The following is a 16444-nucleotide window of genomic DNA, read 5'->3' on the forward strand; positions in this document are numbered from 1 at the left end:
TTTTTCTAAGGAAACCAAGCTTATGTCATCGTGCCTGTCCATCTACCCGCTAAAAAGTGGTAGGACATCAGCAGAAATCGCTTTCCTGACACCAGCAGGTCCCCAGACATGTCCTGGCTGCCCAGCACATGGTACCTCAGACCCCGCCAGCCCCTGCCTCATGAGAGATGCTGGGACAGGAGGCACCGCACACGAATTTCTTGAGTAAAGCACCATCCTGCCTGTTATCTCTCTGCAAAACAGGGTCCAGCTGACGTGTGCGCCTGTCTCCAAAAGAGCTAATTCTGTTTGAGGATCCTGTCTTATTTTAAGCACAAAATGCACACTAAACTGTGTGCCTGCAAGAGGAGAGAAAAATGATGATGATCTTATAGTGTGGAGGGAACTTAAATTTTATCCATAAAGTACAAAGAGATTTCAAGGTGCTGATGATTTTAGATGGGTTTGGAAGTACTGAGACACCTTCCCCATCACTCCTAACTTTGAGTGTCTATATCCTTCTGCAGATCTGGACTGAATCATGTTGCTAGGCTGCCAACAACTGCCAGGCAACAAATCACAGCACGTAGATTGAAGTCACGCTTACAATCCAACATACTGAGCATGTTTTATTGTTAAGGAATCGATAATCTGCATTGTCATAATAAAATGTAAAATGTGGTCGTATTTTTACTAGGGGGAAAAAAACAAATGAAAAAAACCCCACAACTGTAAATCATTCTTAGTGCCCTTCCAAAGTAAAACTGATACACTCATTCTTCAATCTGGTATAAAATCAAATTAATTTCAATATTCATGAACAAAGCCACTCACGTTGCACAACATGTAATTAAGATTCCTACTACTTCTTTCTGAGCTCCTTCTATTCATTGCCCCACCAAATTATTAAAACAAAGCAGTTACTATGGTAACTAATTCATTCTCTGCATTATTATATTGTTTCTAAACATCAGTGTCTAGTCATTCTGACTTACATGCCCTAAATTCCAGTTTGAAATTCTAAACTTTTGTCTTGTTTGTCAGAAAAGCCCTTTACAATCCATGCATTCATGCAGATAAGGATAGCTAAGAGTGCAGCTGCTTTTGTTTATTGCGAGAAGAAGTAACTGTTTCTAAATTGTTTGAGTTTGATAAATTGATGGTGTGAACGCAGAGCAGCGCTGGGGGAACAAGCACGGGAGTTTGTGGAGAGCCGCACAAACAGGCAAACACAACCATCTGCAGGTTGGATAAACTACAAACCACAAAACATGACTGGCAGATGTTGTGGAGACTGAGCAACACCTGCCTAAGTGGGATTTGATACCCAGGAAAGAACCACATGGGTACAACTTGATGTAATCTTCAAGAAGGGAAGAGCAGGGAGCAAGAAACAGTGATAGAATTGCCTGGGAAAAAGTTTTATTAGCATTTAATAAAACTGCTTCTTCAAATGTACACTCCTTGACAAAAAGAGACATTTATCATGTATTTAATTAACACTTAGGATTATTCTTAAGCACATATTAACAGGAGTCATAGTCTATTTGTATTTGAGCGTCATCATCCAGCACACAAAGAAACTGTCTGAAAAATACAGGTAGGATTAAAAGAATAAAGAGTCTTTCCTCTTCATCTTTTTCTGTCCCAATGCCATTGGCTATAATTTTTACTGGGTTTTTTTTTTTATGCGTCTCCATTTAATCAGCAGAATTAGAGGTTTGAAAATTCAGTGCGTAGGATGCTGCTTTGAAAAAGAAGCATCAGGAAAAGGGAAATGAGTAATTTTGAATGGCTAATTTTTGGCTTTAAAAAAAACAAACACCAAAATGCACAAAAACCAAAACAAAATACTCAAAGTCATGAGCAATTTAAATTTAGTTCTCACAGGAGGGGAAGGAAGAAGGAACCTTCTTATTTAAGTTTCTGAGCAGCGTGATGAACCACTGCAGGGGTCTGGATCTACAGCGGTAGCAACAGGCGCATTTTACCTGTTGCATACACCAGGTAATGTCAGTTAGCAAAGCCCTGGTTTTTAAAGAGATTCCAAGAGTATTTCAACAACCTGCTGCTATTTATATGATGGTAACTCTAAAAGTCTCTGAGTGTTTTCCATCAAAGCAAAAGAAAAGGCACAGAGGCCGAGAGGCAACTTTTGTTTTCTTACTTTATGTCTGCCTCCAGAAGAGCTAAAAGATAAACACAGGTTTCTTAATAAAAAGTGACCTGTCTATCAGATCCCAACGACATTTCTAAGGAGGAGGGAGATCTCTGCAACGCCGCCTGTTTCAGCAGAGGAACCTTCTTGTTCAGTACTGATCTCAGTGTAGGGGAAAGGGACCTGGGGGTCCTGGGGACAGCAGGATGACCATGAGCCAGCACTGGGCCCTTGTGGCCAGGAAGGCCAATGGTACCTGGGGTGGATTAGAAGGGGGGTGGTCAGTAGGTCCAGAGAGGTTCTCCTGCCCCTCTACTCTGCCCTGGTGAGACCACACCTGGAATATTGTGTCCAGTTCTGGGCCCCTCAGTTCCAGAAGGACAGGGAACTGCTGGAGAGAGTCCAGCATAGGGCAACAAAGATGATGAAGGGAGTGGAGCATCTCCCGTGTGAGGAAAGGCTGAGGGAGCTGGGGCTCTGGAGCTTGGAGAAGAGGAGACTGAGGGGTGACCTCATTAATGTTTATTAATACATAAAGTATGAGTGTCATGAGGATGGAGCCAGGCTCTTCTCGGTGACGACCAATGATAGGACAAGGGGCAGTGGGTACAAACTGGAACAAAAGAGCTTCCATTTAAATTTGAGAAGAAACTTCTTCTCAGTGAGGGTGGCAGAGCCTGGACCAGGCTGCCCAGGGAGGTTGTGGAGTCTCCTTCTCTGCAGACATTCAAACCCGCCTGGACACCTTCCTGTGGAACCTCAGCTGGGTGTTCCTGCTCCGGCAGGGGGATTGCACTGGATGAGCTTTCGAGGTCCCTTCCAGTGCCTGACATTCTGTGATTCTGTGATTCATGGGACGAGGATGGAGCAGCTGCCGCCTCCAGCACTAGAAGATTGTCTCCACTTTTGTTTTCTTGTTTCCACTCGCATAATCACAGTCCCATCCTGACTGCGCTGAGGGAGGAAACGAAATAAAAGCCTTTTTTGCATCTCAGACTGCAGTTCCCTAAGGATGGGAACTGCCTCTATGAAAACTGAGTATGGCTGCTTTAATTAGACGGCTATTTAAATTTTTCAGTGTGTTTACCTAGACACTTAATCTTTGTACAGTTCGGGTTTCCAGAGCACAGTGTGAAGCAATGTCTAAATCTGGGGCTTGCAGAGCATCTTCCCTGACCCCAGGCAGAAATAAGTGTGTATTACCACCAAGTACTTACACTTCTAAAGCTTTTAAAAGTTTTACCAGACGCTCATCTGCGCTGTATAAAAGCTAAATATCTAGTCCAAAAAGTTTTTTAAATTCTCTGAAGATTACTCAGGAATTAGATGATGAGATGTGATGAAGTATTGGACTCTGATTCAAATATATACAATGTTACAAACGCAATTATTACAGCTCTGTAAATTCAGTGTCTGGATGTATTTTTTTACTGTATTTAACATTGTCTTGGACACTAGCATTAAATAAAACTATTTTGACTTTGTTATAGCAGTAAGATGTAATTTTCTGGATGTATTGGAGCTGAATGTAGCTGCTGTCTCTCACAAGCAAGCCGTGTATTTTAAATCAATATACCAATGAAAACCTAACTATACGGATAAAATTAGGAATGCTGGACACCACAAAACCACAACTTTTCCTTAAAACTTCTGTAACTTAAATAAGTAACGTGGATGTTTCAGCAAAACGTACAAATCCCATGGAGGTTCTTTTCTCTGTAGTTCTTCCCCCCCAGTTTTCTTGTTAAAGTAACGCTTTTCATTAGCAACTACTGCTCAGCGTCATTTAGGGCAAAATGGGCTTTTAAGCTAATTTTCTTTTCATACAGCTTGCATTGTTACCAGTAATAACTCTGTGACATTGTGGTAGCTTAACTGCATGCAAATTCAAAAGCTGTTTAGGTACCACATAATGAAGATTCAAATTACAAAAGCAGGTAGTGCAGCAAGCCAAAGGGAAGCCTCAAATACCCTGCACCATAAATATTGAATATTATAGATAAAAACAAAAAACAAACATAAGTCTGTGCATAAGGATTTCGAATTAATTGTAATGAGTTTGCATTGGGGTAAACAGACCCCAAATATACAGGTAACTGATGTTACCATGTGGTAAGTGGCAAATGATCTTGTTATATGATGATTCATGGCAGCATCATTTTGGTTTTATCCTTTCAAAGTCAACTTATCTTAGTCCTTAGAACAGCCTCCCTGTTCTTTGGAGAAAACTCTTATATAACAGATTAAATATTTTACCTACTCCTCTATATTTGACACTCAAAAATATTTTCAACGTTCTTATGGGCAAAACAAAGAAAAAAAAACTTGTGGAATTGTTAAAACACAAGAATGTGTGCATTTTCATTTTAAGTCACTTGTATCTGAAAGTAACTTGGTTTACTCCTAGAATATCCTGCTTGGGTTATTCGTAGAAAACTGTGCTCGCTTAAACCCTTTCATTTGTTACAGTTGAAGGATTTGATGGCTGTTCCTGCAGAAACATTCTGGTAGCTTTTACTACCTGATTCCTAACTTTATTTATATTGGATTGCAAGGGAGAAAAGGAGTTTTCTCCAGTTCAAAATCCTTACTTATTCGCTGAAGGCACTTAAGGTTAGAAAATCATATTTTTGTGAAGGTTAATTGGTACTTCATGAAGGAAAAACATCCACTTAGGAAACACCAAATGATAAAAGATTAGGAATCTTTTAGCTCCCTCTGCTGCCCTGATCCTTCAACAAACCTGCTGCTCAAGTCTGTCAAGAAGACACCAAGCAACCAGGCAGCCCATTTATCTCTTTTTAAGAAACGCTTGGCATATTTAGTATGCCTAGTACTTCAAATCAGCGTGCATAAAGAAAACTACCAAGTACTATGTGATTTACAATCGACTGCACCTTTTCTTCTTTCCTTTCTTTCTCCCATATCTGCAGCAAGTGAGACAACTACCAACGCCTATAATGTGGATGTCAGTGAAGCAAAGTGATGGCTCGTTTTCCAAAGAGCTTGAAATCTGCAATTCCCACTTAGATAAGAAAGAGCTAAGTGTGCTCACTGCCTGGAAACATTTATTCCTCCTTCCTTTTATGTACAGATCAACTTACAGAGTACATACCAACTTCAGCAACAATCCTTTTTTAAATTCAGGGAGAACCCAAGTATTGCCAAGTGGGCCATCTCCCTCATTAATGAGCAGAAAACATGCCTTAAGTGCCTAATTTCACAACTGCAGTGGGTCAAATAAGTTTACACAGGCCAGATAAGCTCCATTGGTGGTCACGCAATAACACTTGGTGTTTGTCAGTCTGGTACTTTGCACTTGTCAAGAAGCCAAGTTCTCTATTATATGCACAAGGAAAAAAAATCAGGAAAGAGAATGTGATTTTAAAACTAAATCACTCTGTATTTCAAAGTTTATTTAAGAATATGGAAAGAAGAAAACCAAATTCAGTTCATATCTGCTTTATTTATTCTGCGTTCCTCCTGGAACCATCAATATTGCCACATCAACTATGAAGATTTATCTTATAAAATCTGAAGCTATAAAGCACCACAAGCAGAAAAAGAAGCTTCAAAAACACAGTTGTTTTCTTGTACAGAAAGAAAAACTGGACCGCATCCTTGAAAAGAAACTATTCCTTTATCGTGCACTTTTACTGCCCTTCAAAGGGTACAACGCTTGGGTATTTGCCAGTAATCGGACATTCCCAAATAAAGGTTGCCCTTCATAAGAGCAAAAGATGAGAGATTTTATCTGAAATTTCAGAAAGTCATCCCACTGATACGCACTTTCTTTTCTAATTTATGATCCCGACCAACTCTTCTTCTCTTAGGTAATAAAGCAGCACTGTTAAAATAGCTAAAATACAGCTCAAGTTTCCTTCTGGGCACTTTTAAAAAGGAAGAGACACTTGTGTGTCTAAAGAACAACCTTCAGATATACAGCAGTGTTGCCTAGAAAGGAAAAAAAGACTTGAAATGATTGTTGAGAAGCTCTGAGGTGTGGTAAGGTGCCTTTTGCTTCTTCAAAAGCAGAACTAGAAAAAACATTTAACATCTGTTTGGGGGCTTTCACACACTCGTACTTGCACACAGCACAGGCTTTGCTGTCAGTGTCACATACGAGGTGCTCTGAGAAGAAATTCCTGGTTTCGAGCAATCATCAAACTGGAAAAGTCACTCTCAGCATTTTCCAGTTAGGTTTCCAGTATCGTGCTGCGGTTTAATCCCCAATACCTGTGTGAACAAGCAAGAAGAAATGCAAGACATCCCTTTCCTCCTCCTCATTCCAGCCATGTCCCTAAGCTCTCGCCTTTAAAGGGCTTCCTAAAGCTTGGAAACCCCCCAAAAGCAGCGGCTGACTGAGCACTACATATTATATAATGGATTTAGAGAAAATTCGCTCTGTTCATCAAGCCTGTTCACAGACAACTCTGAAGAAGCAGAATTTTCTTCACACTGCAGCCACCTTCTGTTGCCTTCCTATCTAATCCATGCGCTCCCGGCAAATTCGACAGAGGTCACACATCCCCAAGGTGCCTTCCAAGCAATGGTCAGTAGAACATACACACAATTAATTAAGGATTTCTAGACTATACACAAATACACAGCGTTGTTTACAGTTTTGTTACAATATAAAGTACAATAATACCTTAATTAGAGATAACAACTTTTCAAAACGCCAAAAAAAAAACATTTAGAGTTTTTCAAATTACCCACAAAATGAACACATTTTATTTTTGCACTGTGACACCTCCAACTGTTCTGCCAAATGTATACCACTATAATTATGCTTTGCAATCACCAGCATCACCGGAGAGGGGGACAAAGAACAATATCATCAGTAACTAATTAATCTTTCACATGCCATGGTACTATTTATCTTCAAGGGAAGAATGCTGAATGTTATTTTATAAATTGTGAAGCAAGTTTAATATTAGCACCTCAGAGAACCACGTCTTCATGCCTAAGTGTAATTCACAGTCACCGGTGCAAGTTGGAAACCAGAATGTAATATCTGGCTTTTTCAAGGGACAATCTTCAATTCCCTTCATAAGTCAACTCCAGTTTATAGAGCTCTATAAATTGGGATGGCAAAGCACATTTTACACCACCCTTTTGAAATGATACACAGAAGAACGTGGCAGACCATTGAAATGGGTATGATAATATAACCACAAACAGCTTCAGGATTAAAAGCAAATATTCCGTTTCATATTTAAGAACTCACGGAAGGGTATCATAGGTACCTCAGAGACAAAATTACTTACTCAGCTACATTAAAAGAGAACTAATTGCTGCCAAAGTAGTAGAATCAGGGTTTTTTTCTGCATTGAGTATCAACTGAAATTTAGTAGCACCACTACGATACCCACAAGTAATAGTAAAGCCAGTGATTCCTGTTCAATTTGTTGCTTATTTTGCATGATTAGTTACTATAAGTAAGTGTGCAAATTACCTAAAGCCGCAGGAAAGCCGTTCAACTCAAAGAACATTGTGCATGCACAATTATCTAACTTGGAAGAGCGTTTGTGGGAATCCATTAACTGCACAGAAAATCCATGTGGAACCCTGTGCAGCGTTCCCAACGCGAGCATTTCATTTTGGGAGCCAGGCCCACAGCGCTCACCTTTCAGAAACCAAATTTCAACTCGTTATCATCCCCTTCTCAAACAGGGATACAGGCAGCAATGGAATGTCACCACCAGAATGACACCAGTATCTCTTTATGGATATAATAATGTATTAATGTCTGCCAATCACAAGTTTTCACGTTAAACAATTTATGAAAAATACATAGTAATAGTTAGTAAATCATTGTAACCTGGTTTTAAGTGGGACTTAGAATAAAAAGAAAATGCATCTTAAAAATAATGTTCTTCTAAGGGGAAACATTAAGAGAAGAAAGCGGTACACAAACAGATGAACAAAAAATCTGGCAGAGAAAATAAACCACCCTTAATAGCTACACACCTCACTACATTTCCCGAGCTTTGTAAAATGTTATGCATATTTCTAAAATATAAAATATTTAGGTTGTGCTAAGGAATGCACATATATCAGAGAATAACTCTGGATATTTCATTTTTAAAACTGAACAGGACCATATGTAGGAAAACACCTTTTTAAAACAAACCAACCCCCTTAGTCTTCATCCCATTTCACGCAGTTGCAGGGATAGTGATTTAAAAGCATCAGCCAGAGACGTGTCTACAAACCTCAAAGAACATTTGAAAACACAGACACTCAAGAGCAGAACACAGCTCAGACACTTTAAAGAGCTAAATTGGATTCCTTCAACCACAACATTTCAAGCATTTTTCCATTTCCATTGTTTCACCCCCTCTCCTCCTGATCATCTTCTGCCTGGTCTTCCCACTCCGTGTTTCCAACAGGGCTATTTGTCTCGCACATGGTAAATGGGATTAGGAAGCAGAGGTGGCTAAAAAACACCTTTTTTCCTACGTTATTTTTCAACTGGACCAATTCCCTACAGTGCACGGCCACACAGATTTGATCAGCAGGACGCAGCGGATTGTGCAGGGCTGGGAGAAACAAGGCGGACAAAAGACACTGATTAAACAGCACCAGGAGATGTGAACATGAAGCTTGGCAGAAGCCACCGCTGTTTTGAACAGTCACAGTGGCTGCTGGTCTGTCACCCCTGTCCCTGATAACATTCCTTCCCACATCATCACAGACTTGATTTTCTCCTAAGTTATCTCATCGTTCAATATAAGGAGCCTAAAGGGAGGCTGGAATTCTGTGAAGCGGGTTGAGCTGATCAAACAGCCAGCTGCCATCAAAAGGGAAAGGTTTCTCCATCCTCCTCACTGTTTGCCAATTCTAGTCACCAACAGCGGTCAAAACAAAACAAGATAATAAAAAAACGAGCTCTCTGTCAAGTTGCAATTCTGCATATTTTATTGAGGGGTCATATACAGAGACCCAAGGATGGGGATGCGATGCTTAAAACCCTGAGGCTGCAAACAGAGAAGAGGACCATGCGCTGCACCAGCAAACCCCAAGGTCATTTCCAGCTGATCCGACTGTAGAGCTGCCCAGAAAGAAGGGCAACCATCCCGAATTCCCCATCCTCAGCAGCCAGTGCCCCATTTCTCTGAGCAGGGATTCGTCTCCAGCGAGCAGATTGAACTGACCGCCTGGCCAACCAGCCCAGGTGGGACACGAGAATTGTGTGGGCCTGGCAACCACGGGCAGGCTTGGCTGGGTTTAGCAGAGACTAACAGGGGGATTAATCATCTAAACCAACGCAGAACTGCACCCTTTGATACTTTGAAATGCCTCTTTCTGTGGCTACATCAGGGTAAATGGTCCCAGTCCCGCCATCGATCCTTTCCAAGCGTCCCCTTGCCAGCTGAACAGTGACCTGGACAGAGGAATTTAACTAAATGGAAAGTATACCAGCAGAAAAGTTTATTTTTAGTATGAGTCATCTCGGTCTGGCTCATTATACAGTTACCCTCTTATTGGCACAAAGAAAGGGGCAAAAACAGGGACAGAAACCAGCTGCTTGCACCAACACAGCTGCTAGAAAAAAGTTCACTGCTTCAGTATTAGACGTGATGCAGAAACCACGGACCCAGAAGCCTGTCTGTTTTCTCCCATCATATTGAAATGGGTTAGTAAAGAAATTAACTATTCCCTTGCCTGTTAAGGGGAAGCTAACATTTTAATATAAAAATTCATTTAGCCCAAATCATTTGTGTATATTCTTAAAAAAGCACACCTTATCCCTTGAGTTCCCTTCACACCAGCTCTAAAAGCAAATGAAGAATGCCAGGAATATACAACTTAGTCATTTGTGGCTCAAATTACTACACTCCTTTCGCTAAAATCCAGACTATTTTTATTAATAATCATTAAAGTTTGGGGGTCTTCTGGTATTTTTGTGTGCGTTTTACTTTCATTTTATTTTCTGCTTCCTTCTTAGGATTAAATATAGGCTGTTAAATCAATGCATATGAAGCAAGCCTGTAGAGAAAGACCCTAGAGAACACTGAGGTCATCTTATCCTTTTACGGTTGTTATTTTATATGAAACCACAATCTTTCACAATGGCTAAAATGTTATGAAACGCTAAGATGAAAGCAAACTTAATTGTAGAATGGTAGAGTTCACACACTAGTTACTTTTATTTGTCTAGATCTGCTTTCACCCAAAACCAGTTACTATCATCTCAACAGGAACTGCAACTCTATTAAAATACACTGAATGACCAAAAGAAGGGAGCTCCAGTCTCCAGAAATATCAGCAATTCATCAAAACGCTGCAGTTCACGCTAGAAATGGAAGTGTCTAACCTTCAAATATGCGATCCAAACGTTGCCGCTTCACTTTGTGTTTGTCCATTAGAGACATAAGAGTGGAAGCGCAAAGAACGTCTCCGCGCAGCTTGGTGATGGTCTTCTCAAGCCAGCCACCACTCAGAAATGCTTACTGTCCTTTGGAAACCGAATTTCACCTGTGAACAGAAAGAGAAATTCTTAAAGAAAGAGAAAGAGAACTTCTTAAATCGCATTAGGTAGCCTGGAATTTCACAACAAAGTGTCTTCTAAACACGTAACGATGCAAACACAGCACAGCTCAGCCAAGCCGGTGTAAGAAATGCTCCAAGACAGCTGCTGTTCTCTGCCTTTTCACCCTCAAATACCTTTTCCCCCTTTCGCTGGACACCCCGGCAGCCAAGGAAGGTATCTATAATTCTTTAATTCTATGATTCTGTAATTCTATGATTCTATAATTCTATGATTGTGTGGTCTGGGGCAGGCACAGGTGCATCCTTTCCATAAACCAGCAGAAATGTGGCCAACCGGGAACGAAACACTAAATCCATACATACACCTCCACATTCTAACGCTTGCAGCCATCAAGAAAATACTCTTCGTTCTTAACTTTTAAGCTTTTGGTGATAAAATAAACCCAAAGTTTGATACCTGGAAGTTGAAGGAAACGATTCAAGGGGCACAGACCTGAGAAAACCAGGTGATGGTGACAAAACAGGACGCCAACATCTCTATCAACCAAGTGGTGTTCACGCATGACTAGGCAAGCTCTTTGGCAGCAAATTCAACTAAGCACTTTTCAGACCGCGCGTAGCCGGGAAGGCAGCAGAAGGGTATTGCAACAAGCCCTGGTATTCCAGCCAAACCACCATGGAGCACGAAGGGGGGATGGAGAGAGAGAGATGAAACATCCCTCAACACAAATCTAATCACAGCGGTAGACGATAAAAAGCTAAGTATACAGAGCTACAAAGCAGAATCAGAGCAGCACTTTTATCCCCCTTCCAATATCTCAAACTTTGGGAAGCAAACTCGGCGAACGCTGCACAAGCAGCACAAGGCACATTAAAATGAGCCAAATAATCCACTTCCCCGCTTCTTTTTATTCCTGCCCAACAGCTTCCAACACCAGCGGATGGAATTAAATGGCCTTACAAGTGACTGAACCTGGAAATCTGCTTGTTTCTTTCTAGGGGCTACACTTTTCTAAAACCTAACATAAGCACATTCGGATTCATGTGAAATGATAAAGAAAAATATTCAGAATATCAAGAACCGCACATTTGCATTACAATAGGTATCTTTACCAGCACTACCCTGCTTGGCGCATTTGGACTTTTATCAAGGTTCCTTCCTTTGTGTTTATTTTCATTTAAAAGCGGAGTTAATGTGCAATATTCATCATGCTTTTAACACTTTATTCAGCCTCATCTCCCACTTTCCCTCGATACCATTTTCTTTACCCTCAAATTCAAGATTCTTCTCCTGTTTTCCATAAAGTCTGACTCCAGCTGAATGTCACATCCCAGCATGAATGGGAGAAGAAAAATTGATGAAGAATGCAGAAGCCCCATTTCTTCTCTTGGAAAAACAAAAAGTGTTGCCATTTGGGGCATTTTCTATTCCCAACATTGATTATTCTCACAAAATACAACGTTCTTCAATATTGAATGTGGCTCTGTTATGATTGCACAAGCATTACACCAAATCTAACATGCATTTTAAAGCCTTGAAAACTCCCTACATAACCACCTGCCTCTCCTTAAGCCAACGCCCCAAACTTGTGCAGAGTATCAGTCCTAAATTAGTCTTTAATTTATATGCTTATCTCTTCCGTTTTATTATCTACTTCCTTCAACAGTCACATAGAAAGATCTAGAGGATAAGAAACAGAAAGCAGATTATAACGAACGTTTTAAACACTAATCTTGGTTTAAATTTTTATAGCTTATTTAATTTCCCGTCTTGTAGAACCATATCTGCCTGCTGGCCTCCTTGTGCTGCTTTGTTTATCCATTCAGCAAGAGATTTTTCCACTGTAGTCATTCTAGTACAGAGCTGGCTGACAGCTGTAAAAACCAGACCATCTGTAACTATTGACCTACCACTAAAGTGTCACCAGATGTTTTCTATCTGTCCCCAGTAGCTTCAAAGTGTACAATATAAATCAAGCCCTTTTTTTCCTCTTAAACGTTGTTTTAAAATTATTTTAGTCATAGTAAGCTGTCATAAGTTTACAAAAAAGATGTTTGAGCAAAAAATTAACATCTTAACACAATTCTAAATTTAACCCTCATGCAGTTTTATTACACTTCATGTTCTAACACAAAGAGAAGATGATGATATGGGAAGCATTTCCCAGCAAACAAAAACCTTATAATTATGGGAGCATTAGTTACTGCAATTACTAAACCACAACATGAATAATTGTATTTGAGAAATTCACTAAAAATACGTGCACACTGCCTAATGAATTAAAAAACAGAACACAAAATATCAAAAAGTATTTAAGGTCAGACTTCTGTAGTTCAATATTTTAAGATAAAGTAAGAATCCAAGTGATTTAAGAATATATAGTGCTTATCATATACGTCAAGTATTGGCTACAAAGCCATCTGATATACCATCAATATAAAGAATCCTTTTGAGCAATACAAATGTTAGATTAAAATATACAGTGTGGAAAACAATGTTCACTTTCATTTCTTTGAGTTAATCAGATGATTCCAGTATCTGAAAATATTTCTCAAGAGCATATGCCTCCGGGTATTGCAATCTGGAGCCTTTAGCTCCTTCTTGAGTAAGGAAGAGCTTCACTCTTTCTGAGACTTCAGGATAAAAGGAAAAGGGAATCTCCACCCTTTTTATAGGAGACTGAGCAAATCCTACAGGCTAAAACAGGAATGATCAGTAAATAAGTCAACTTCACTTTCAGCTTTGCAAACAGATAACACTGGCAATGGAGTAAAGGACGAACATAAGCTGTGAGATGATTTGAAGCAAAGTCCATTCAAAACCCACGATCTTCTCTTCAAAGACGATGTAAAGGAAGCAAACTAAGAATTCTTTTTCTTTCTTAAGGCAAACTAGTAAGCTAATTATCCACACACCTGCAGGTTGAGACAAACTCCAAACGACTAGAGCAGAGCTCCCATCAAACCCCAAAGGTTGCAGCGTGGATCATTTCCTTTCCTTCAGTCTAACGGGAGAATTTTGCGTGGACCAGCTCACATTTCTACTAAATTTAAACAGGCGGGAAATTCTACCAGAAAACATGTCAGCTGTATCAGGCATAAACTCCAAGTTAGTCCACTCACTAAATGACTGAGAGAATAAACTGTTCTGAGCACAGATTTTCACCTATAAAGCCAGGAACAGCAAAAGGCCGATTTCTGGCCCTACCCCGCTGACAGCTTCCTTTGCACAGGAGGATTTGTCGGCTGGCCCAAACCAGATGCTAAAGCATAAGAAATCCAAACCAGAATTGCAATTCACAGAACGGACAGAAAGATCATTAACACATCAAACATAAGGGTGCGAACCTTCACGTAAGCCATGGGAATCTCAATCTTCATTTAATAGAAACATTCTAATATACATTTTTAGGTCTGAAAGTACATTAGTAAATATTTTTTATTTCTACCGTTGACTTTCAAAAGCTATAATATAAGACTATCATGCAAAAAACTGTAAATTAGTTTATATTCCATATTACATTGTCATCAGTTTTTGACGACTTAAATACATTTCCTTCCCACTCAAATTGATCTGTTTTCTGTGACACCTCAGAAGTCTCGAAATGTTCAATCTGCAGAGCCCTGGAAGCAATAAGTAATGAAAATGTTGTTTTATAAATATTTCAATTATCCTAAATAATTATACATTTTGCAGAAACTGTTTGTTTCAGATAGTAAACAGCTCATCTAGTCCATCCCTCCTGCCATAAGCAGCAGGGACATCTTTCACTAAATCAGGTTGCTCAAAGCCCCATCGAACCCAACCTTGAACACTTCCAGTGATGAAGTATCCACTGCTTCTCTGAGCAACAGTTCCTGTGCCTCAACACCTTCATCATTAAAAATTTCTTCATTATATCTAAATTTCTTCATTATATCTAAGTCAACTGTACCTCGGCTTTCACGGTAAAGCTGTTGCAGTCATTGGTGAGCTGGACAGTAAGCTCACAGCAACTGGGGTGCTCACTGAGCAGGAGGATCATAGAATGTCCTGAGTTGGAAGGGACCCACAAGGATCATTGAGTCCAGCTCCTGTCCCTGCATGTGACAACCCCACAGTTCACACCATGTGTCTGAGGACATTGTCCAGTCTCTTCTTGAACACTGTCAGGCTTGGGGCTGTGACACCTCCCTGGGGAGCCTGTTCCAGAGTTCAGCACCCTCTGGGTGAAGAACCTTTTCCTCATGTCCAACGTAAACCCCCCCTGGCACATCTTCCTGCTATTCCCCTGGGTTCTGTCATCGGTCACTAAAGAGAAGAGTTCGGCACCTGTTCCTCCTCCTCCCCTTGTGATGAAGCTGTAGCTGCCATGAGCTCTCCTCTCAGTCTCCTCTTCTCCAGGCTGAACAAACCAAGTGACTTTAGCTGCTCCTCATGAGACTTCCCCTCCAAATCCTTCACCAACTCTGTAGCCTCTTCCAGACACTCTCCAGTAGCTTAATATCCTTTTTATCCTGTGTCCCCAGGCCTGCACACAGTGCTCCAGGTGAGGCCACACCAGTGTGCCTTCTCCAATGACTGTCATCGCAACTACACAGCCACCAATATCCATACTTTACCTCATGTTTGTTCACCTGAACAAGTGAGAAACGAAACAGTTTGGGAACTTTTTGTTTCTCTTCCCCTCGCCCACTGGTGTTTGAATATCTGTTCAGTGCAATGACCAGGAGGCCAGGCAGGGTGCACCCAGGGTCAGGGCTGGATGTCAGACATCCCCAGCATCTGAGATATTCTGTGTCACAACCGGTTCCCCAGCTTGTGCAGGGAAGCCAAAGCACTAGAGTAAAACTTTAAATCATACAGCCTAGAATTCTGAAATCCACTTTATGGACTTCACTCTTCCCAAAGCATGAAGTAATAAGCGTTTCTGCAAACCTAACTCCGTGCACAACCCATAATTAAGAATTATCCTACAACAATTATTGACATTCCTTAGAAATTAAATGTCAAGTTCTCCTCTTTTTTTGGGAAAAGGAGAGGCTACAACATAAGATGAAGACAACTTAGACTGCCAGAAAGCTGTTACTGAAAGATGGAAATTTATCTAAAATTCAAAATATTTCTGTAGTACGAAGCAAAGTATCTTGCATTTGGCAAAAAAAATAAGAGGATAATATCGAGTTGATAAATAGCAGGCCGTAAAAAGACGTGTGAAAATGCTAAGTCAGATAAATTGACTAAATGTTCAGATAAAAGCAAAGATGCATTTACACAGTAAAGAAATGTGTTTTCTGAGGCCATGGCAAGAGATGGGCCCTGACTGAGAAAAGGAAAAATAAAGCTGATGATGTATGAGAGAAACACACAACTTGCAAAACCTCTACAGTTTGTAGTTGGACGTTTCTAGCGCCAGCGGCAGCAACGGTGGTTCCCTATAAATCAAAAATTTGGGATCAGAGGAATGGTGGTTCCTAATGCAAGTTAGGCGATGCTCATGTCTCACTGAAGTTACATTGTGTACTATACCCTAAACATAGAACGTAACTTTAAGATTAATATCTGAACTCGATTTTTTTTTTTCTTGCTAAAGTTCAAAAGTATTATTAAACGGTCATTATCACGACGAGTTTGAAAAATGCCCCATTAAAAACATAGAGAAACCTCAAACAGGAGGATGAGAGGAGAGGACAAAGACTTTTGTTTGCATGTTTCTTCAAAGTTCAGCAATAGTAAGACCGCTACAACAACACTGGCAGATCCTATTCTAAAGTTCTACAAGACAGCATTTGTTCTTATATTTTATATCACGCTGCTATCCTTTTCTG

General features: G+C 40.3%; 1 protein-coding gene across 4 annotated transcripts in view; it reads right to left on the bottom strand.

Moving 5' to 3' along the window:
• Positions 1–16444, bottom strand: part of CTBP1 (C-terminal binding protein 1) — a 253013-nt gene that overhangs the window by 180979 nt on the left and 55590 nt on the right. For 3 of the 4 annotated variants that reach the window (XM_065836374.2, XM_065836373.2, XM_071808473.1), the window contains exon 2: positions 10461–10621. In XM_065836374.2, coding sequence (XP_065692446.1) covers positions 10461–10518 — 58 coding nt within the window. In that variant the 5' untranslated portion in view covers positions 10519–10621. Of the gene's footprint in view, positions 1–10460; positions 10622–16444 lie in introns of those variants that run through there. The other variant, XM_065836377.2, reaches the window with a different exon arrangement.

Source organism: Patagioenas fasciata, chromosome 4 (assembly GCF_037038585.1).
Source record: "Patagioenas fasciata isolate bPatFas1 chromosome 4, bPatFas1.hap1, whole genome shotgun sequence".
NCBI lineage: Eukaryota > Metazoa > Chordata > Aves > Columbiformes > Columbidae > Patagioenas > Patagioenas fasciata.